This window comes from Phyllobates terribilis, unplaced genomic scaffold (genome assembly GCF_046119375.1).
Source record: "Phyllobates terribilis strain yellow unplaced genomic scaffold, ASM4611937v1 Scaffold_1__5_contigs__length_1240528914, whole genome shotgun sequence".
Classification (NCBI taxonomy): domain Eukaryota; kingdom Metazoa; phylum Chordata; class Amphibia; order Anura; family Dendrobatidae; genus Phyllobates; species Phyllobates terribilis.
The window spans coordinates 1,190,292,204-1,190,315,952 of record NW_027362761.1 but is presented as its reverse complement, the minus strand read 5'-3'; the positions used below and the strand labels follow the sequence as shown (position 1 = coordinate 1,190,315,952).

Sequence of the window (23,749 nt, the reverse complement as noted above, 5' to 3'; positions counted from 1 at the left end):
GGGGAGGAGGATATTTTGTGAGTCAGGGGGAGGGTTCTGCAGGCTGATGATCAGAGCCTGGGCTGCTCCGTGCAGTGATAGAGCCTGGACTGCTGAGTGCTGAGCAGGACAAAGACACTGCAGCAACCAGGAGAGAAGCAGCCAGGACCAGAGGAGGAAGGTACAGAGCTGAGTGGTGCCTGCCCTGCGTGTGCCTGCCCTGCGTGTGCCTGCCCTGCGTGTGCCTGCCCTGCGTGTGCCTGCCCTGCGTGTGCCTGCCCTGACCCCTGGAGTAGCTGCAGTGGGACCCCTGACCTGCAGCTCTCCCTTCCCCTCTCATTGTGCTGCTACTCTCTGATACATTGTATAGCTGTTTCCTGGTGGGTTGTGTTGTGCTCTGCCCCCCTGTGCCCCTCTGCAGTGCACCTTCCCCCTCCAGGGTCCCTTCATTAAGCAGTAAACCTGATCCATGATCCCATCCCCCATATGAACATCCACACTGTGTGTATGGCCGCCTGGTTGTAAGGCGCTGTGGAATATGTTGGCGCTATATAAATGTTATTTCTTCATGTTGGGGGTCGGTTCACGGTCGCTGCGGTGTAAACAGTAACGAGAGCCGTTCAGGGAGGGGGGAGATCAGGTCCATTAGTGAAAGCTAAGGGGTTGGTGTATTAATGGGGTCTGTTGTCGCCTCCCTTCGCTTTCTCCTTTCATTCTTTCTGGTTCCTGTGACCTCATTTTCTGTAAATTCAGTTGTGTGGAATCCGCCGCGCTCGGTCCCTTGTCAGGGAGGTGTAGAGCCATCAGAATGTCTTTTATTTTTGGATTTTGATTGTATCCTTTTATTTTTTTATTGCATATAATTTTTCTATCTTGATATTTCTGCCCCCATCATGGTTTTTTATCTTGCTGATCCACTAAGCTCATCGTCTACGGACTGTGACAGGCCAGCGCTCGAGTCTTGTGGCTGCCATTAAATCTCTTCCAATCCAGCGTTGTAGTCTCGCGTCGCGTGAGAGCGACCAGATGACAATGCCGAGGTTTAGTGTTGGTTCCCAGCAGTTTGCACACAATACATGAAGCTCAGTCTCGTGGTTGATTAAAATTTTTTTCTTTTCATTAAAAAATGTTAAAAAAAAAAAAAAAAAAAAAAAAAAAAAAAAAAAATTGGGTTGTAAGATATCACATTTTTTCCAATTTTGTGTTCTTGAAATTTTTGAACCTTGATAAAACACTATCACATTTTATTACATCATTGTCCTTTTATAGGATGCAATGAGATTGTAATAGTGTGCTGTATTGAAAAATGTTTTTTTTTATTTTGTTAGAAACCTATATATTCACCCCCGTAGATTCTCATTTTTCTGGCCATATAGAACCATTGATTCCGATATATGTGAAATCCTTTTTTTTTTTTTTTTTTTTTTTTTATGTGATGATGAGGTCCGTATGAAAACAAAAGAAGTCCTCTGAACAGCCCTACTCTATAACATTGGTCCGAGCGCTGTCTGTTTTTTCCATAGACCACTTTCAGACAAAAATTACAGTTTGTGTCCGTCTGAACAGTGCCACCCCATTAATTCCTCGCAATGGTAAACGCCAATGTGGAAATGCTGTGTGAGACCGTAACCGAATAGTTGGCAGATATGTGCATGTTGGAGAATGTCGAACTCTTCCAATTGTGGTGAAAAGAACCAAGTGGGGTTGTCTGACTGTTCGATGTGATCTATGATGATCACCGTTCACGCAAGAGTTGAGCCGCACGTTTCACCGTAACCAATGTTTCCAACAAAGCATTTGTTTTGTATTTTTTCATGGCCCAATCGATCTCCTAGTACTTGAGTCTGTGCCCTGTCCTCCACCAGTGTCGATGTTTTCTTCTGCTTCTACCAACACCCACAAGAAAAGTTAATACTTGTGTCTACTACTAAGGTGGCCCTAATATGGGTGCTTGTTTTGGTGGCTGTGGACTGATTTATTCTGAAGACATATGTAGTAATGGAAATGTTGAGGACTGGGCTTAACCAAAAGCCAAGATACTGGTTCAATAGAAAAACTTCTCGTTTTTGGCTTCAGATAGCCAATTAAACTTCAAGTTTGGAAGTCCTTCAGTCTCTATTTACTCAATATACAAGCAGGTAGAACATGAATGACGACTAGGGTGGCTCCAGGAATGTGTTGGGAAGCTTGCATCTTGTAGGACATGTTCAGGGGCTCAGCCTTCTACCCAGATTCAGCTGATGGCAGCCATAGTAATGTATAGAGATTTTCTTGTTCTGTTTGGTGGAGAAGCTAGTCTATAGAAGTGTTGGCGAGACGATCATGAGTAAGGTCTAATGATGGGTAATTGTGCTCGATATTTGATCGTGCATCGGAGTGCTTGATCAACACTATTCAGATCTACTTCTTTGAGTTTTCAGACTAGTTGGGTGAGACGGATGGTTGTATTTTCTTGTCCCTTCCTCCATTTGTCCCCTCCAATTTGAAGACCTTATAAGTCCTACTTGTGTAATTGTAGGTGTATCCGACTTTAGCTGTAATAGAAAGGTTTTGATTTGTGACAACACCAGTGCTGAGTTGGCTGCACGATTCCTATCCCCCCATACCTCCACCCCAGTGAGATAAAGTACAGTACGTGGCGTTTTGTCCTTGTATGACTTTTTACTTCTGTAGACCAAAGGTTGGAGGAAGGGAGTTTACTGGAAGATTACATAGTATGTCATTACTGTGCAATATGGACAAGTAGCAGGATGTGGCCATTACACAATGCGTAGGAACTCTCTTAATATTCGCATATGAGAGATGAGCATTTGGTGCAGTGTAAATACCTTAATATTTTTTGGGGGGGTTTATCTCCATATTGTTTCCCAAATTTTTCCCTGGACATGATCCAGTAATTTTAGAAAGGCATTGGTGGCATACTACCATTTCAGATTGGGCAAGGGTCACATTAGAGTTGAGATGGTTCCTTGTTAGTTTCTTCCCACTTTTTCACTTGAAAGTCCAAGAAATCCTGTTGTACACACTTTCTGTACTGCTCGTGTACAAAGATCTAGCTTAGTCCCATGTGCCTTTTATCCAAATCTTGTTTTCGTGGGTTGGTGAGACCAAACATTGACCATTTCGCTTTAGGTCTAGGTGTCCCTGATTTTTAAGATGTTGAGCACCACTTGTAGACCTATGGGACACATTTTTGGGTGGACTTCCTTAGGGCATATCAAATTGTAAGACTCCATATTTGATTATTTTTCTTCTAGATCTGACACGAGTGCTGAAAATAGGCCTATAAGAACTAAAAATGTGTCTTTTTCAACCCGAACTCTTGCGTCGGCCATGTACATGACATATATATAGTACTCCGTCGTTTTTCAGTTACACCCACCATGGTTTCATAGTAGTTCCCGCTAGGTGACTCCCATGTAGTTTGAATAGCCAGGTATCCAAAAGTTGTGTTTCAGGTGCTGAAACATTCTGACCTCAGGACCTCCGATGTGTTTTGGTATTAGGCACTTCTTCACAGATCTAGAAAACAATCCTATCGGGACTGGACTGGATGGTAACGACTGAACAAAATCTATACTCTACCACCAAAGATCATTCTCTTGAGAGCACCAAGATGCTGCTATTGGTGGAAACCAGTTACTTGCGTAATTTTTTTTTTTTTGGAGTAGTATGAAGTCCTCGAGGTTTTGTAGTGACGTACAGTTGCCCTCAGATATTATTTGTCTGGTGCAGCTCAGTTTTTACTCCTCGGGTGTTGAGTCACATACCCGCGTCACCTCCTTCGAACACTCAGCCTTCATGAAGCCTTACGTAATGCTCTTGTAAATGTCCTAGGAGTGGCTGTCCTCTTCTTCTTCTTTTTTTTTTTTTTTTTGGGTAGGCCTGCTTTACAGCTGTAAGTTGTTTTGTGATATTTTACTTATGTTGGGTAGAAAGATGGCAGTTTTACTTGCTGGCAAATGACCAGCAACGTGTATTCTTCATTTCCTTCCACTGAGTGTCACTGGGCCTAACCACTATTAACTCATTTTGCGCAGATGCGGTCGAATTGGATGGCCGTTTCGATTTTGTCCAAATCTACAGTACCCCCGATTGCTCTTTTCATGCTCTGAGGTCTCTCAAGCTGCCAAATAGAGGGCCGGAAAGAGGTTCAAAAGACAAATTACTCTCCTCTCCTAAGCCTTCATTTGACTCCTTACACCGCTGCAGCTCCTGCCCCCGGTACTCTTCTTTGGTCTTGGTTCTTCCAACGCTGAAGGAATTAAACAGCTGGCCATGGGAGCAGTGAAGGTTATCTGAGTTGGGAATGGGAAATATACGTTTTATTTTACTGTGTTTTAAAAACTTCTTCCAGTCTTAACATGAATGCAGCAAAATGGTGAATTCAAAATGTTTTCAAGAAATTAACAAATTGACTATGATTAAAAAAAAACAAACCCTTAATGTTATGATTGGGGCAGGGTTCAAACTCTGGAACCCCCAGTAGACCTATTTACTATTTTGGAAGTGTCTTCTTCAAAAGTGCAGTTTCGTGGCGCTCCCATGATGATACTTGCCTGTTTCCCAGCGATCACGCATGATCCAACACATTATGGCTGGAGTCAAGGATATGGAGTCCACTTGGGTTGGGAACAGGAAGGCTGCCACATGAGTTGCTGCTTAATTTTCCATTTTAAAATGAGTATCTACACTTTCAGATGGGAGGGGAAAAAAATCTGTCCAGTGTGAACAAGGTCTTAAAGGTCATCCCTTCGCTCTCACACTTTGTCCTTAATAGAGAACTGTCATCTCTTCGACAGACAAGAGTTGACTTGAAGAAACGCTTTCAAGGTGTAAAGAGCATGGCGCTTAACTTTTATTAATGTCGATCTCCTCGCTGTCACAATTGCCCTACAGAAATAAATACTGTAAGTCTCCATATCACCATCCCCAAAACTCTGTGTCTGACTGGGGTTGTTTTCATGTCCTTCTTTTACTATGTTCCTACAAACCATGTGCTTCTCTGGGATCTGTGTGCTCATCCTGGTTCACAAGCAGAGAGGCCCGAAATACCATGAAGACACGCGGAGAGCAAGAGAAGCCGGTTACTGTGTATTTAACGCTCTGGTTACGTGGTGGATCTTTGCTCTTTGGCCTCCTGCGTGACGTGAGACTCTCATCCCTGGAAGTGATTCAGAGAGTGCGAGTGCGTCATTCCAGATTGTTTGCCTTGAAGGTAATCACTCCACATTGTGATGTCGCAATATTTCCTAGTTCAGGTTTGTGCTATTAACTATTAGTGTCCTGCTTTGTAGGCCTTCGCTTAAAGGAGCTGTTCATAAGCGGTCTCATTAAAGGGGGATCATAGGACTTGCTATAGCCTTGGCCCCTCAAATATCTTTCCCTCCACTTATCTCCAAGTTGCGCTTCTTTCTGAATTCTCGCTGCTTGTTTTTTATTTTTCTTTTTTGGATAGGTTCGCTGGGGCCCGGGAGACTTGCTGACTCTTCTGGAAGGAGTCCCCTTATTCTGGGATGACTGGCACATATGATATATTTCTTCATTGAGGGCAAGCATCTGGTAAACTTGGGCAAAATTTGGGACCCTCTACTCCCATGGGGCCCACCTGGCCATATGTGCACTGTATGTATGGACCAGGCTCAGAAGCTAGCGCCAGTTGCATCGGTGTAAGCCCTTTAGATGGCGCTGTCAACTTTGGAAGCAGCGTCTGAGGTTATAAATTGGGTGCCAATGGCTTTCTCATGATGGCCTAGGGTCTACCGTGTCTGCCATGTCTGTGCACCTATGAAGACCAAAGACGAAAGATAATTTTACGATACATTGCAATATCTTTATTGACATCCCCCTCCCCTTGGGGGTGGGACTGTCCAAATAAGCGAATAATCCTATATATACTGTATATTTCATGGTGTGTACTCCCTTCGCCTCCCCAGAAGAATGGGAATAAAAGATCAGAAAATCTTCTGGCCCCAAGAAGGGTAACAACCATGCAGGGGTGTGTGGGGGGGAATGGCACCCAGTGACTTTGGTCAGGACATGGGTTGGTCAGCCAAAATCACACTGTCACTGCTACATCTGCAGTACAAGTGAATGGGGTCACATTGTGACCCCCATAGTCGAAACTGACAAGCAAGTCACGCAAAAAAAAAATCTGACTTGGTTGGATTCTTGACAACTTGCTTTTATGGTAGCAAATTGTATTTACAACACGATATATAGTGTGTAGTATGGCGCCACTTTTCCAAAGTGCATCCGTACACTGGCGGCTGTGTTTGTTGTTGCTATGGTAACTGAAATAATCGGGATAGTGGGCTGCTTTGCTGTAGGCCTTCATGACACCCTGGAGTCTAGGAGATGTCGCCCCCCCCCCCCCCATCTCTACGGCAACTTCAGGAAAGTTGGCAAGTACGACATATTGGCATCTGCCCATCATTGTCCATGTGCCCGTGTGTCCGTACTTCCTGTTCTCATTGTTACCATGGCAACAGGTCGCTTCATGATGGATTACAATGGTGGTCTCTCGTCCCTCTGATAACGCTGAGCTTGGAAACAAAAGTCTGGCCGTGGGTTCGCAGGTCGTAGCATTTCTGGTTCGCACTTCTCCTTAAGTGTTTTCAGAGCGTCTTCGTTACCGGAACATGAAGTATTGTAAACGACGAGTTATGAGACATGAAAATAAGCCATTTTGTTCCTGTCGGGTTGATTGATAGAAGCTTTAATAAAACCTCTCCTGGCTCCGGTTCATGGTGGCACAGGCTGTTCTCGGACACGGTAAAGACTTTGCTTCTTTTTCTTTTCTCTCTCGTCTTGTCGTCCTGCTCTCGTGCCCCAGTAATGGCTTCTTGAGACGTCCGTATCCCAAGGTTTCCAGCAGAGTCTCCGGTTTGCTTCCTCCTCGGAGGGCGCGGTGCCAGGACTGTGTGTAGGCAGCGGCGGTCTCCAAGCGCTGGTATTTGGGAAGGAGGAGGCGGCGGGGCTGGACGGATGAATACGAGTCTGGGCTGCTCTTCTCTGCCTCAAAGAACAGGCCGGACGGATCCTTCACAACAAAATTAATTTGTTTCCCTTCTGTGAAACACTTGGCAGGCAGACATTTATTTATTTTAAATCTCTTTTCTATGTCTTGTTAGATACCTTATAGTGTTTGTGTTTTTTTTTTTTGCTAATTCTTTTAGCATTTTTGCGCCATTGTGATTGGGTGAAAAAAATGCAACTTAAAAGAAATAAGTGCAATTTTTTTTTTATTTTTTTTTATTGTACTCGGCGTTTTTCACTGGCTCCAGTGCTGAAAAACGAGCTGCAAAAACCGCAGTGTGTGTGAACATACCCTTGCATGCAACATTTTAAGTCTTGCATAAACCTTTTCGTAACATATTACACTAGGCTTTGCACCAAAAAAAGTCCCACATTTTTATTATATATATATATATATATAATCTATCTATCTTTTTTTTTTTATTTTTTACTCTGTGATAAGTGAAAAAAAATTAGACTTTTGTACTTCTCTTTTATTACGGAACTGCAGCAAAATTGCTCAAAAATTATAGCTGTATTTGAAAAGTTGCAAATCAGAAATTGGGCTAAAATAACTGGATAAGTAAAAACCAAGGCCATAATATCCAACCACCACAAATACCTGACAAGGTGAAAAGTAGTGACTGCTGTTTTGCGCTTTATTGTTGGAACCATTTTTACTCCAGAAGAAGAGTTGCAAACCTCAAGATGAGTCGGCCCCATACACTGCGAGATATCTGGAACAGTGGAATTAACGGGGTTTGTCGGGGCTCCTCACTTCCACATCTGGAGATGAAGGTCACGTCTCCTCGGACATGAGCACGCTCTGCCATTGCCAATAACTGACTTATTCATTAGAATATTTCATCTGATACCTGTCAAACATGGAGACTCCTCTTGCATCCCATCTTGGAAATGAGCGGTGCCGGATAACCCTCATATAGTGCTAAAAAAAGCACTATATATACATAGGTTTTGGGTTAATACACCCACATATGTTATCCTTCACTTAAGGGATCGTCCAGTAGTAGAAAAACTTAATCACTTTACTTCCAAAACAGTCAGATCTGTCTAGAGGTTGTGTGGTCTATTGCAGCATAGCACAATTTAAGTGGTTTCCATCTTTTTTTGTGGACTTTTTTGGGCTAAAAATAATTTTTGCAACTGAGTTTCATAAACTTTGCACCATTTGCCTTCAGTGGCTGCAGAATGAGTTAACTAAGAATCCATCAGTGAGCTCATGTAGCTTGAATGACGGGCAAGTTTATAACGCTTTGTCTTTTTCTGAGAGTTGATTTATTCCCGCAACGAAACAGAGCCTGTAAAGGCCAAATGATGCAAAATTTTTAATGAAACACAATGGCAAAAAAATGATTTTTAGCCCCAAATACACTCAGTTATGTAAGTGAAAATAATTTGGTAAAAAAATTGCCCCAAAGGTCGACAACCTATTTATCTTCAGCGTGGAACTTGCAGCCAAACTGTAGGATGCCTTTTTTTAAAATTTTTTTTTTTTCTCCTTTGCTAGGTCAACTAAAAGGAGAGCTTGGACGGCATGCAAAGTTGTGACATATCTTCAGACAGCACTGATGATCCTCTTAGTAGTGGCCCACGGAGAAACCGACAGCCGCGAATAGTGATTATTGGGGCGGGTCTTGCAGGCCTCTCAGCTGCAAAATTTCTCCTTGAGAAAGGATTCTCGGATGTTACGATCCTTGAGGCATCTGATCGCATTGGAGGCCGAGTTCAAAGTTTTAAACTTGGTAAGTGCCCATTAAATTTTATTGTCCCTTGGATAATTCTGCCTGTCAACTCCGATGACCACAGTGATTCTAGGTGATGAATGATGGGTTCCTTAATAATCAGTAAAATAGAAGTGTCTAGTCCTCTGTTCCTTCTCATTATATGGCTACAGTGAGAAGCCATGGTCGAGCATATATGCTGCTAAACTATCCAAAGTCTACAGCTTGAGAAAGCGGTAGATGTAAGTCCAGCTGCTTTCTATTAAGTGTTTCTCACCTCAGAGCTGGAATCACAACTACACTGCTCAATAAGAGTTGTGATGTCCTCCATGCTGCTGCTGCTTCTGACCAGGTGCTGCATACACAGCAGAACAGAAATCCCTCATGACTGTGTGGGTGAGACACCAGCTAGTCTCCATCCACTAGCTCGGAGACAACTGAGAGGGAACCTGTAGAGGTGGGGGTGGGAAATGTAGGATACAAGTTATACAATGGCTAGAGATGAGTGAATAAATTAGAGTTGAATTCTAGTCGAATTTGTCAAAAATCCACATGTGGATTTTTAGTAATTTTTGCCTCTGCGCAGATCCAGAAAAGTGGTGGCCATTTTCCATCTTTTTGAACTGTATAGGGCCTTCAAAAGGTTTAAAAAAAAATCCTTACCGCGTCCTCGTCGGATCTTGTGATCTCCCACCATTTGTGCTGGAATTCCCGGGCTTCTCGCAGTGAGGTCAAGGACATGATTTGCTCATGCAAGGTCATGGCTCACGTCGTGACCACTTGCGCATAACCCTCTCGGGCTGTGGTGAGCTGGAGCTTTCAGCTCTGAAGTTAGAGGGCTGGAAATTGACACGAGCGTCAGAGATCAGAAGATGCAAAGAGGACCAGGTGGTTGACGGTGAGGAGCGAAGAGGTGAGTAAGGGGGGTATTTTTTTGTTTTTGTTTGTTTTACACATTACGTTTATTATGCTTTGGGGTCTGTAGAGACCTTACATTCGTGGAGACTAACTTCTTCGCCAATCGAATTTCCAGGTAAAAACCGTGTGAAGAGGTAGATTTGAATTCTGCAGGATTTGCTCGTTTCTAGTTCCTCATGTACAAAGTGTTTTCCAATTCTGAATTTTGACTGATCGGTGGTCCTCATGACTCATTGGTGACCAATTTTCTTGGTTCCTTTTTTTTTTAGAACACGCTACTTTTGAACTGGGAGCTACCTGGATCCATGGCTCAAACGGCAATCCCATATATCATCTAGCAGAAGACAATGGCCTACTGGAGGAAACCACAGATGGAGAGAGAAGTGTTGGTCGCATCAGTCTTTACTCCAAGAATGGAGTGGCTCACTACCTCACCAGCAACGGACAACGGATCCCGAAAGATATGGTTGAAGAATTCAGTGATGTTTATAACGAGGTGAGGTTCTCCATGATCTCCCTGTTCACAATACATGTCCAAATTTTGCCAACTGGTCATGAGCTTTTTACCTTCTTGGGTCTTATAAATCAGCCGTCTGGAGTCCATGGCCTCGATACCTTCAGACTTTCTGGAGTAAGATGCACCAAATTCATTAAGAGGTGTTTGCCCCTGCATTAGTCTACGGCCCCTCTATCAGTATTTGTAAGCCAAAACCAGGTGAGGAACAATATGAGAAAAAGGTATAATAGAAACAAGTCGCCATTATACCTTTTCTCATATTGTTCCTCACCTGGTTTTGGCTTACAAATACTGAGGAAAAATACTGACCAAATACTGATAGAGGGGCCATAGGCTTATGCACATTTCTACTCCTTTTTATGTGACTTTTGATTAATTAGTCAGGCACACTTGTCCTGTCCTGCCCGAACTCTATTCGTTCTCAAAAGTTGGCAGAGCAGGCCAGGACAGGCGTAACCACAACAGAAGCTGCAGCTTTGAGTTTTTCCAAAATTTTGTTCAAGCAGTTAATTTTGCCAAAAATTGTCTTCTGAATCGGCCCCCAAAAGTCTGATTTGGGTCTCATGCTCAAGTTCAAATGCCTGGACCTTGCTTGGGCTCATTGTGCGGTGGTACAAAAGCGTAGCTATGGGTTTGGTTCGGGGGGGCTAAAACTTCTGAGAGGGCCCCGAACCATGTAACCCTGATTACAACTATGGGGGCACACCCTAATAGTGGATGTAGGAGAACCTCAGCAGATGACTGTACTGTTACAGAATACAATCTATACAAAGACCAGCACTGATATTACTGCCATATGGTGGTAGATACCAGTGCTGCAGAACACATAAGAGATTACAGTACAGTTACAGATAGTGACGTACAGCTGATGTTCATTCTGATGGAGTAATTCACTTTTCCACCTGGCCCAGACCGACATGACGACTTCTCCATCCAGGACTTATCTACAGGGATTACAACAAAGAAACATCTGACTTCTCACATTTCAGGCACGGTCACCATCTATTCCCAACCTGCACAATCTCCTCATCCTACTGATACCCCAATACTGAGCCGCTGCTGCCGTATGTGCCTTACTGATCCTCTTAGTACCTCACATAATAATAAAATCCTCCCTTTGTGCTCTCTAAATGGTAAAGCTACCCCTATAAAATATTACTGCCCCGTGCAAATGCCCTAGAAAACAGTATCCACTTTTTGCCCTTAGAAAATATTAATGCCCTATGTGCACCTTTGATGGTCACAATGCCCTGAGCGCCCCTATAACAATAATGCTTAAGTGCCCAGTTAACATTAATAATGTCCCCTGAGTACCCCCAGGTACAGTAACAATGGCCCATGAGTCCCCACAATTGCTTATGTGATCAGGTCGTCATGTGACCACATTTGCCATTTGCATGTGTTGACTATACTCTTTTTCGACTTGTCTCAATTCTCTTCTATTGAGAGAAGCCAAGCATATCTAGTTGACACGTGCAAATAGCAAACATATGGTTCCATGACCACCCGATCACGCTAATATTGGGGACTCAGGACAGCAGGCGCACCGCACCCTGTCATGATTTGCCAGGGTGAGGTGCGCATCGAGTGACTGCACGCACAGCACACTGTCAGGACTCACCGGTGCAGGGAGCGGGTTGTCATGTGACCTTAAGTATGTGATTTGCATACACCTGGCCACATCCCGACTAGACTGTTTCTGGTCTCTCTCAATACACTTGTATTGAATGAGGCCATGCAGTTGGAATGTGGCCTGCAGCATGCAAATCTCATACTCGCCGATACAGGCAATGGTGAATCCTCACAGTGTGCGCAATGTGAGGACTCACAAGTCTGCAGCCACATAGAGTAACTGCAGACTTGTACATTTAGACCGGACAACCCGTTTTAAATACTGTACAGCTCATGCCATGGTTACTGTTTGGGGGTTTAACCTACTATTAGGTCAGGCAGGGGGCTTATTATAAGACCTAAGCTCTAAATATAATAAGCCCCCTATCTCCTTATGACATGAGATTGCACAAGACCCCCCCCCCCCAGCGCCGCTCCCCCCTCTTACCCTCACATTCACCCCACTCCCACAGTAGCATCATATGCTGCAATTTATTTAAAAATAAAAGTGGGAAGTGGGTCATTTGTGGTCATCCCCATAGCTAGTGCTCCTGGGCAATATTTACATCAGGGCTTGATATTTTGTCAGAATTAATTGGCCTATTCTCAAATTCCCCCAACTCGTGGATTTTAAACCTAGAAAATCTGAGATGCAGTCTATCCAAAAAAAAAAAAATGTGGGATTTAAAAATGAGCCCCCTTTCTTTATCCCATAACATGGATCACAGATTTTACTACTTCATACATAGACTTGACTTTAAAGTTGTTTTCCCATGAACAAAAGTTCATTTTAAATCAACAGATCTTGGAATGATAATAAGTTCCACAATTGGATGTGTTTAAGTAAAATGTTCCTGTGCTGAGATAAATCTTATAAATGTGCCCCTGCTGTGTACTGTGTAATGGCCGTGTCTGACCGTGCAGGAACATGGTCTGATCATACCACAGCTACTGGGCAGGAGGGGGGAGAAAAAGAGTATACAGACAGGACAGCAGGGGATCACAGCTGATTCTTTCTTTGAAGTAAAACATTGTTTAAAAACCGGCAGGGAAGTGTTTTGCCTCACAGAAAGAATCAGCTGTGATCCTGTGCTGTCCTGTCTGTATACTCTTTTGCTTCCTCCCCTGCCCAGGAGCTGTGGTATGATCAGACCATGTTCCTGCACTGTCAGACATGGCCATTACACAGTACACAGCAGGGGCACATTTATAAGATTATCTCAGCACAGGAACATTTTATTTAAACACATCCAATTGTGGAAATTATTATCATTCCAAAATCTATTGATTAAAATTAACTTTTTTTTTTTTTTTTATGGGAAAACCTCATTAAGGATGGAGGCGAGGAGCAGCGATTCTGTCCTTCAGGTGTTGGGTGACTCTGCATATTCATTCATGGAAATGTATATCTCCCGTCCTGTCTCCGCCTCGGCTGCTGAATAACGCCGCGCCTCGCCCTGCTATTCTGAGATGTCAGAACGTGTTTGTCATCACTGATGCCTCCACATAGCGTTGTCATATATTAATGAGCGTCTCCTCCTCGTCAGCCCTCAGCCCCTCGGTATCTGGGTGACCTTTACATGTCAGCTAGGAAATGCTTTTCCAGCCTCGTCTAAAAAAGGGATAAATCCCACTCTGTAATGATTTGGAATTTATCGCTGAGGGGGGCTTTGTGCGTTGTTTTTCTTCCTCCTTCTAGTCATGGTTTACAAATGTCTCCCGACCCGAGAAGAGAGTTCTTGTATGGCTGAGCCCCGTCTCTGTATTAATTGGCCATGTCTCGGTTGGGAATGGTTTATTGTAAGGCACCGATCCTCTAGAAGCCGGCAGGTTGGCACGCGTGCCCCCCGCTCTACTCCAGAGACGGGTAAACTGATGGTAACTCAATACACTGGAGCAATGAAGACATCTGATCTCGTCTTTTGTGCACGAGTCGGCAGCGTTTAATACCTGTCCTTCTCATGTCCCATCATGTTCATTGATGGGAATGGACGCCTGGTAATGCTTAGGTTCTCCTGCGGGGGCGCTGCATGGAAATTGAACACTTTGATCTGTTTGGGCAAGATAAAAAAAAAAAAAATGGTCGCATGACCAAGAGGAGAACCCCTTTAATATTTAGGGACTGCTCCACTATGAAAATATTCTGTACACCCAGAACTGTATCTGTTGTTGGACTCTTGGCTTTTGCTCATTATTTTAACACCATTCATACGTACCCCCATACGTCGAGAGCAATTTGTGGTATTCCTATAGGCGCCGTAAATACAAGGCCCCATCGACCTTTAGGCACGCACATGTAAAAACTGCTTCTCTAGGAGGTGCGGCCATACAGCTGAGATCGCTGCTGACCGATCTCTCGTACTATTGATCCCCCTTAATATTGCATGAGTTCTCTAAGTGTAGACTACTCTGGGGTTGACTTCTTGTTCTCCTGAAGAAAACGTCCATTTCTTTATTTTCCTTCACCTCTGTGGAGGCAAACCTGTGACATTAAAGGGATTTGTGTCTGTATTAAAATGCATTTTAAGGGGAGCTTAATCAATTTTGCAATTGGGTTGCATTAAAATTTTTGCACCGTTTGCTTTCTACAGCCTGTGCGTTACACTGTCTATTGCAGGCTGCAGAATTGTTTAACTGAGGATCTGTAAGTGAGCTCGATATGAGGGTCTGACAGGGAATTTTTAATAACTTATCTATCTCTTTCTGAGTTCCTCTCAGCTACCTTCCGACCACATCAGAGTTGGATGTGCAGGGAAGGAAAAGGCCTGTAAAGGTCAAGGGGTGCAAATTTAAGGAAACCAATTACAAAAATGAATATTTCTTAATGTCACCGTAGGTAGACCATCCCTCCACCATGACACTGAATGGTGCCAATGTAGTTATTTTACCTTTTTATACTTAGTTTGCCCATTGAGGCCGGCTTTATGGTCCGATATGGAGGCCGGAGCATTGGTAAATCTGAACCTCGGCATAGTTTAGATTTGCCATCTTGGATGCAGGGGGGCCAGACCGTTGGGTTCGATGAAAGTGGCAGCAGGGGGCAAATGGAAGCACCAGGTAGGGCGACTACACATGACAAAGGAACAGTCTCCTTTTCGGTGCCGGGATCACTGGGTGTATGATGCAGTCTAGTAGAGAATGATGGGCTTCTCTACGTAGCGTAGGTTTGACCTCTTGCCCGTCTGCGGTCCCTCTGGCCGCCCGGTTGGGCACATCATGTGCTTTCGAGCTCGGTGGCTGTCATTCTTGATGTCTAATAACCTCTGGCTGCTTCAGCTTCGTCCGGTCTGTAGGGAATAGTAAAATGTAATGAGAAATGACGATCAGTTTATGGCCTAATGAAATTCCTGTGATTAATGGGAGATCACAGAACGACGCGGACAGTGGACGAGAGGATTCCCAATTAGTATGCGTGTGCAGGCCATATACTGGTAATTCAAGGCACAAGCTGCTGGAAATGTTGCCATACACCAGGACTCTTCTCCCAGGGTGGTCGGACAATGGGCTTCTCTTCTAGTAAGGCCTGGGATTAGAAGGCATGTTAGGAATTGGAGTTGTGTTGTAGTTTTCTGCCCGGCGGGTGCTGTGACTATCACCGTCTGTGGCCACAATGAATCAGTGAGTGATGCATATTCTAGCATTAGGTCAATGACCTAAATGGGTAAACCATATATAAATATTAACTTCAAATTCTCTTAAGTCCAATACTGGATTTGGTTCATAAAAGCTTTCTACAAACGTATCCCTGGCCTTTATAGAAGGGATTTTCCAAGATGGTAATCCATGGTGGGTCTAAACTTTTGGGGGTTTCTGGAACATCTCTGTGCAATGCAACAGGTTGCCCAGGACTGAACTATTGACGGCCTACTCTAGGTAGATATCCTTGGTCATTAATATGAGATCGGTGGGAGTCTGACATTTGCCCACCCTCCACCGATCATCTCTAAGTGCTCCGGCAGGGATGGGGATGGAACATTGAACTATTGATGGGGCTGTTGTCCTGACAAGCCAGTGTTGCCACCAGATCCGAACAGTATGACAAATGTACCTAGAAGACCTGTTGACCCAACATATGCCAAGAGTCCCTTTACCATGACCTGTTGAACCAACATTTGCCATGCGTTGGAGAGGTTTGAGTTGCTGCCCCTTTTGTCAGGCATACATTGGGAGAAATGTGACGTGAGGAGCGTAAAGATTTTCTAGCTCTGCTCGTTTCCGCATCGAGTGCTTGCGTCAAGTCTTCTGATAAATGTTGGGTGGAACGAATGATCGGCATGTAACATTACAGGCCCCACTTGCTATCCGATAAATGAGTGGAGCCAGAATAACCGTTTTCAAGATGACTCTATATATTTTAAAGGTGGCTAAAGACTGGAAAGTATCTTCCATACCATCAGATTTTGGATGTGTACACAACACTAGTAAGAATATATATAATAAATTATAATCTCTCCACTCCCCAGTTCTACAGCTTTCTGACCATGTTGGGAATACATATTATTTATTTTTTTAATTTTATTCAGGGAATGGTTCCACCGAGTGCTTGCCTTTTTCTGTGTCCAAAATTAATTTTCTTTTTGATTGTCCTTGACCCAATTGAGTCCTTCTATGCGGTTCCAGTAAATGTAACATTTTTGGAGGTGTGTGTCTAACAATGTTCTTATGAATGTGAACTTGTTCCAGGCTCTGAGATCACTAGAGTCTGATGAAATGTTCAACAAATGTACTTTCCTGCTGATTGAACAGATAGGACCCTTAGGGTACTGAGGTGAGATTGTAACCTTCGCCAACCTTGCCAAGATTTTTCTGAACAGTCATCATCTTGAATTTTTCTTTATCTTTAGATGAATCTGAGTTTGTCTTATTTTTCCTTCAAGAGTTTTATATATATAATCGCAACAGGGTTCTTCGTCTATGCTGTACTGACTGGGACATCCACGTTCTCATGCTAATTGGGAACCCTCTCCCCTTCCATCAGACATTTATCACATACTGTTAATGGGCCACAAATGTGTTGGATGGGGAGTTACTCCATAATTTTTGTGTCCTTCTACACATTGCTCTGCAGGATATATGTGAAGAAAGTTGAATCACTGAGCATAGCAATTACTTTGCTATGAAATGGGCATTATGGAAATAATGTGGCTACATTGTGAGCCAGTTGACTATGTTGTTTCTTCTGCTCCAGGTCTATAACCTGACTCAGGAGTTCTTTCAGAATGGGAAACCAGTTAACGCGGAAAGTCAAAACAGCGTTGGAGTTTTTACCCGGGATGTGGTACGGAAACGCATCAAGGATGATCCTGATGATTCGGAGACCACGAAGAGGCTGAAACTGGCTATGATTCAGCAATACTTAAAGGTAAATGGCCAAACTGTGTGTTTATTCAATGCCTCCATCATGGAAATGTCTACATTTTGCCAAAGCTGTTCCAAGGTCACCACTGGTATTTTTCTTTGACGAAACCCCACTACCTGCCATGTGCTACAGTTTTCCGCCATTGATACACCCACTTGGTCTACAAGCTAAAGACTTAGATAATTCAGCAAGACTTTCACCATTTCTGGTCCTGCACTTAGGCTATCAACATGCGTGAGATGGCTACCTAACTTGGCTCCATTATAAATGCACATGCTCAGTTAACCTTGAGTAGGTGAATAAACCGCTACCTTATAGCTAAAGATTAGAAATACAACTTTCTTGCAGCCCACGTTGTAAATTAATGTAATGCAAAGTCAAACGCTCTACACTAAGTGAAATGCCACCAAGAAGATGTAGACATCCACACACTAAAAGAATTACAGCGCATGCACAAAGCTCATTCGTGTCCATTGCAGTCAGATGATAAAACTCCCTGATTTCTTCCTGGAAGGCAAGAATTTGATGTAATTTTTCTCTTTATGGTATTTTTCTAACAGGTGGAAAGCTGCGAGAGTAGCTCACACAGTATGGATGAAGTTTCCCTGAGCGAATTTGGGGAATGGACCGAAATCCCTGGCGCCCATCACGTAATTCCTTGTGGCTTCATTAAGATTGTAGAGCTGCTGTCCGCCTCCATCCCAAAACCCGTCATCCAACTGGGTAAGCCTGTGAAGTGCATCCACTGGAACAGGTCAATCCGTAAACAGATCGAAGGAATGGCTGACCACAACAACGACCAGATGGAGGACAAAGGCTTTCCCGTGTTTGTGGAGTGCGAAGACTACGAGTTCATCCCTGCGGATCATGTGATCGTCACTGTGTCTCTGGGCGTCCTTAAGAAATGTCACGAGAGTCTATTTCATCCTTGCCTTCCTGAAGACAAAGTTATGGCTATTGAAAAATTAGGGATCAGCACCACCGACAAGATCTTTTTGGAATTCGAAGAACCTTTCTGGAGTCCTGAGTGTAACAGCATCCAGTTTGTGTGGGAAGATGATGCAGAATGCGAAAGTCTAACTTATGCCGAGGAGATGTGGTACAAGAAGATCTGCAGCTTCGATGTTCTCTATCCTCCGGAGCGCTATGGTTATGTGCTGAGCGGATGGATCTGTGGTGAGGAAGCCTTGATCATGGAGAAGTACGATGACGAAACTGTTGCCGAAACCTGCACTGAGCTGCTGCGCAAATTTACAGGTTGGTATTATAGTCTTGTGTTTTTAGGTCAGTAAAGATGCAAAAAAAGCACTTTTTAAAAAAAAAAAATTTTTTTTTTTTTATAAAAGTCCTATTCTGTACATCTTTTAAAGCATTTAGGGATTTCCAACTCAAGCAGAGACTTCTGAAATATCACATCAGAATATATTGGTGACCTCGCATGTGCGCCACTGCCCGTTCGACCTCTGAGATATCTGAGTGCTGTATTCGGCCATATCTGGCAATCCCATGGACGACTAGTGGACAGCGATGCACATGTGCTATACTCTACCATCTCCAGAAGTCCTATATAGTCCTATGAATGCATATGCTATACTTGGATATCTCAGAAGGTGAACAGTTTGGTGTTGGCCGCTGTTCCATTTTTTTAACGGCCATTTCTCAGAATCCGTGAGCGCTCGTCATTCAGCAAGTTCCCACTTAACCTGTGAATAAATTATACCTTGCCAAAATGGGACAACTCCTAAGAAATGGCAGGATGAAAAATTGTCCCCTGCTCCGTGATTTGCTCACTGTGAGGGTATTGAAGTGTAGAAGTATTTCTTCTTGTGACCGACGCCACGTCCCATCATTGCATGCGCTTCAGTAGTAAGGGCCTATAGGGACTTTGTGCTGCTCTAGAGGGTCATGCACTTTGGTATGGCATTGCAAAATTTGTAGAAACCTGGCAAAAAATCAGACTTTTTTTGCCCAAAGCAGATCGTTATGGACATTTGACAGAGATTGCTTGGTTTGAACATCAACCTTTTGACTCCAGCGCTTAAAATCAGTAATGTCAATCTCGTTGCCACCGCGTTGCCCACACATTCATAACCAACTGTCTACACTCATCATACTTGTCATTCACGCCAAGCCGATGTGACATCTCTGTCGAGATTTAGGAGTACCCACTTCAATCATAGTGACTGGAACCGGCAAATAATTTCATCACCCTTTTGAAGCTTTTCCTGCGGGAGGACGGAGGGGCCGCACTTACTGTTTGATTAAGGCTCTTACGTTATAGAAGGCAATTGTCTGAAGTGGCGGTGTAATGGTTCCGTGCGCTCAGTTATGTAACGAGGCGGAACTCTATTGTTCTGTGTTTTTTTTTTTTTACTTGAGAGGTCTCCTCTCTTGCGTTTTTCCACCAGGCGGCATGGAGTTAATGACTTAGGAAGTCAAGTACGACTCCAATCTGCAAAGAACATGAAACCGGTGACACCCTTGGAATGTATCAGTGATTACTATATTGTAACTTGTTAAATAATTGGCCCTTTGTTATATCTGGGACTTCCAGTAATACCAAGAATGGAGCTCATACTGCCTCCTTTAGAAAGGTGCGGTGGCCAAGTATGTCTGCTACTGCTCTACTAATTGTGAGACTGAAAAACCTATCCGAGCCCTACTTGCCTTCTACTTAAATGGCTGTCGGGCCTCAAATTCCAGATAAACTGCATCTGAGCCTTCTTAGCCTAAACAGTCTCGGCTTAGATCCTCCCTCTCATTCACAGCGTGTACTTTCTTTTCTCCTTTATGACCGGGCTTGGCTTTGTCTGCCTGGGGTCAATCACAGAGGTGATCTCCCCTATGTAACCTGGGACGAAACACCATTTTAGATGTGCCCTCTTCCTACCTGCTCTATACTTATCCACAAATGCTGCCTCTTGCTGGAGGACCTGACTTATTGACCCATTACATGGACAGCCCATTGTGGGTGTTTTGACAATGGTAATGCTTCATCTGGCCTGCGGGAGTGCTGCAGGGAAATTGCCAGGTTTCCTCCAAACAAACAAAAAAAAAGCAAAACATCCAATTGTTAATTCTTTCATGTGGTCTCTAATTAAAATAAATGAGTGTGCCCCACGGCACAGAGGCCCCTTTTTAAAATATTCATAACAAATGAAAGCTAATTAACTGTATGTGTATCTACTTGAGCAGAAGATTAGAGGACACTTAGGACTTGGCATAGCACCTCCTGTCTGACATCTGAGTTTCCCCCATGTAAAACGATATGTCTGGGCTTTCTGTGTTTACTCGTCTTCACTTTCTAAATGAAGGTCAGGAAGACTTTGATTAAAATAGCTGGGATATTATTGGGTTAAAATATATATATAGATAGATAGATAGATAGATAGATAGATAGATAGATAATATTTTTTAATATCTTCTACACCAATCTGAATTTTTTTATACATGTGGACCACTAATTCTGGAATTGTATTGGTAGAAGATGATTATTAATGGGAACACTTTCATAGTCTAAAGACAATTGCTAGATTAAGTAATTAGGTCCCTCGGCAAAAATAAATATTTGTTAAAATTAAAAATTATAGTAATTTTATTTTGTTCTTCTCACCACTAGGCAATCCAAACATTCCAAAACCTCGGCGCATCCTGAGGTCCTCCTGGGGCAGTAACCCTTACGTCCTCGGATCTTATTCCTACACTCAAGTTGGCTCCAGTGGAGCAGATGTTGAGAAGCTCATGAAGCCACTGCCTTATACTGAGAGCTCAAAAACTGCGGTAAGTAGGAATGGGACTTATTTTGGTTTTTGAGACTTTTTTTTGGGGGGTTGGGGGGAGTGAGGTGGGACTAATTCTTCATTGTTGATATCTTCTACCAAAAATCGAAGAACTCCTTCTTCGCTCCTCCATTTGAGGTGAAAGTTGAAATTGTGCTCAACATCCTACTCTCCCAGAACATCTCTAAAATTTCTCAAACTTTTAGGTACTTCATTCGGGCCTCATGATGGTTTGAAGACCAAGAGAGGGGGGGGGGAATGGTTGATGGTTGTCCCCTTCTAGGTTCTAATAATAAGCGGAAACCAAAATGTTAGAGTATGTGTTTCTAGCCAGGCTGGTCTAACCTTGAGGTTGGGATTGGAGTCCCAAAACTTCTTCTATTTCTTACTTTCTGCATGTTATTTTGGTCCCCCACTGCCCCAAGACTTCACACGGAGTCTACTGTACTTCTTAAGAGCCCTCTTGGCCCTACCAATCACCGCCATACAGATGATGTGGTTTCTGAGCTCTTTAGTCAATGGAGATACTTCAGTGGGTTGATTTTTAGCTTCTCTGCCCTCAATATCATGGAGTTTCAGCTGGGGACAAATTGCCATTATGGTCTGTATTGACTGGGGCATGCTGAATATTGTAACTTTTCCACTGGTTGGAGACCACTGCCCTGCATCAATGAACATTGATGTGGCTCTTCACCATGCCAACTGACTGCCAATTCCAGAGGACCAGAAAAGTTGGACTTTGGGGTTTTACCTATAGGTCTGCCAAATTTGCTCTCTTAACGATGGTCCTTTTTGTTGTAGCCCATGCAGGTGATGTTCTCCGGAGAGGCCACTCACAGAAAGTATTATTCCACAACCCATGGTGCTTTGCTGTCCGGCCAGAGGGAGGCCATTCACCTAGCCGATATGTACCAAGACTTCTTACAATGCAACAACTGAGAGTCTACGCTCTACAGCCGCGGACTCCCAGCCTGTGACTACCAGTGTGTGTCCATATTATAATTGTGTTTTTTTTTTTTTTTCTTTTTTTTTTTTTTTTCCTTTTTTAATGTTAAAAAATAGAAACGTTTTTATCCTTTTTAATAAAAAAAAAATACTAAATATTTAACAATGAAAAAAAAATAACAAGTCTGTAGCAAATTCATGTACTGTATTAGTAACAGGGAGGGGTGCTCCTCTGTCCCTCTTTTGTTTTTTCTTTTTCGTCGTCTTCTTTGTGTCCTTTCACATCTTGCACACCTGGTGCCTTTTTTTGGATCTTTTTTTTTCTTTTTCTGTATTGTAAGTGCCTTCGAATAATAATAATAAATACTACAAAAATCAATAAAAGAGCATCAGGTGGGAAGGTTGTTCTGCCTTTTTAAACAAACAGCAGTGTGGTTTTGTAATTTTGGTACCATTTTTTTTGCTATATATATATATATATATATATATATATATATATATATATATATATATATATATATATATATATATATATATATATATATAAAATAATTTTTTTTTTTTAAATTGGTTTTTCTCTAAATTTAGCAACATTTGCTGATTGCTGGAAAATCACTAAAGGGGTTGACTTTTTTGTTTTTAGTCTGTGTACCCCTCCCTTCTATGCCTCCATATAGATCTGCCTACCTTAGGGGTATTAAGGCTCAATTAGTTTTACATTTAGTCAATAAATAAATAATAAAAAAAAAAAAGCAAAAACAAAAAAATTCCTCGGTCAAACTTTCTAATTGTTCAACTCAACTCCTACACCTTGGATGATGGGGTGAAGTCAAGCAATGTTCTAAACAATAGGATCTTATTTTCCAAGTGTTTTTTGTTCCAGAGTTTATAGATAGATTAATCTCAGCTCATATTAATTTTTGTGTTTTTTTTTTGTTTTTTTTTTTAATTTTTATTTTTTTGTTTTTAGACTCACCGTTCCTGTTCTTTACAGGAGACTTTTCAGCAGCCTCATTATGATAACAGACAGGATTACAATGAAAGGTAGCACCTTTTTATAGGATTCGTCATTCACATTAGGTGATAACACAGCTCACCGCTTCCCCCTTCCTGTACAATGATGGAGAACATCTCCTATATATAGTAGATAACAAAGAAGCCACCATTCAAAATACATGGTCTCTCAGCTCACCCCCCCCCCCCCCTTTTCTGTACACTGACTGATAGCACCTCTATATACAGTAGATCACACCGGATCCACCATTCACAATAGGTGGTGTCACAGCTCACCTCCTCCTGTACAATGACTGATAACACGTCTATATACAGTAGATAACACAGGATCCACCATTCACAATAGGTGGTGTCACAGCTCACCTCCACCTCCCTTCACAATGACCTTTAGCACACGCTCATTAGATGCAACATTACAAATGATGGGGTCTGAGTCTGTTCATTGCTGCTAATGTGCATGTAAATTTCCTGAAACAAGAATTATGAGTCTAAAATGTCACCAGTGTAGGGGGGGGGGGGAATGTAACCCTAATAAAAAGGTGTAATAACATCACAATTTCTATTTTGACAGTGATCTCAGCTAGTTTTCATTTTAATTAGATCGTAAACTTTTTGTAGTCTTTCTATTCTTCATCAATTCCTGGAAATCTGATCCACAGCTGAATGTCGCAGAAAAAGGGACTCGGAGGTGGACACAACCATGCCAAAAGTCTCTGTATCGTGTAATTGCATGGTAAATAAAGCATGAATGTTCTAGGTTTTTGTACATGCACTATTATTTTTTTTTTCTGGGTTAAAAAAGGAAGAAAGAGTCCAGGTGTGTATTAGATTTAATAAGGCTTTTTTTTTTGTCCTGCGGCTACCTTTT

General features: G+C 42.7%; 1 protein-coding gene across 1 annotated transcript; it reads left to right on the top strand.

The window, feature by feature from the left end:
• On the top strand, positions 1–22,291 carry SMOX (spermine oxidase). Its single transcript, XM_073649186.1, has 7 exons — positions 1–160; positions 8,525–8,759; positions 9,926–10,152; positions 16,973–17,146; positions 17,704–18,400; positions 20,763–20,923; positions 21,724–22,291. Exons 2-7 carry the CDS (start codon positions 8,552–8,554, stop codon positions 21,859–21,861), a joined length of 1,605 nt encoding a protein of 534 aa, XP_073505287.1. The 5' UTR covers positions 1–160; positions 8,525–8,551; the 3' UTR covers positions 21,862–22,291.
• The last annotated feature ends 1,458 nt before the right edge of the window (positions 22,292–23,749 follow it).

Bases quoted from the DNA above. Each gene is read 5' to 3' on its own strand.
- SMOX (XM_073649186.1), top strand. From the start codon at position 8,552: ATGCAAAGTTGTGACATATCTTCAGACAGCACTGATGATCCTCTTAGT. The intron at 17,147-17,703 runs GTAAATGGCCAA...TTTTTCTAACAG, and splicing joins TGATTCAGCAATACTTAAAG to GTGGAAAGCTGCGAGAGTAG. The intron at 18,401-20,762 runs GTTGGTATTATA...TCTCACCACTAG, and splicing joins GCTGCTGCGCAAATTTACAG to GCAATCCAAACATTCCAAAA.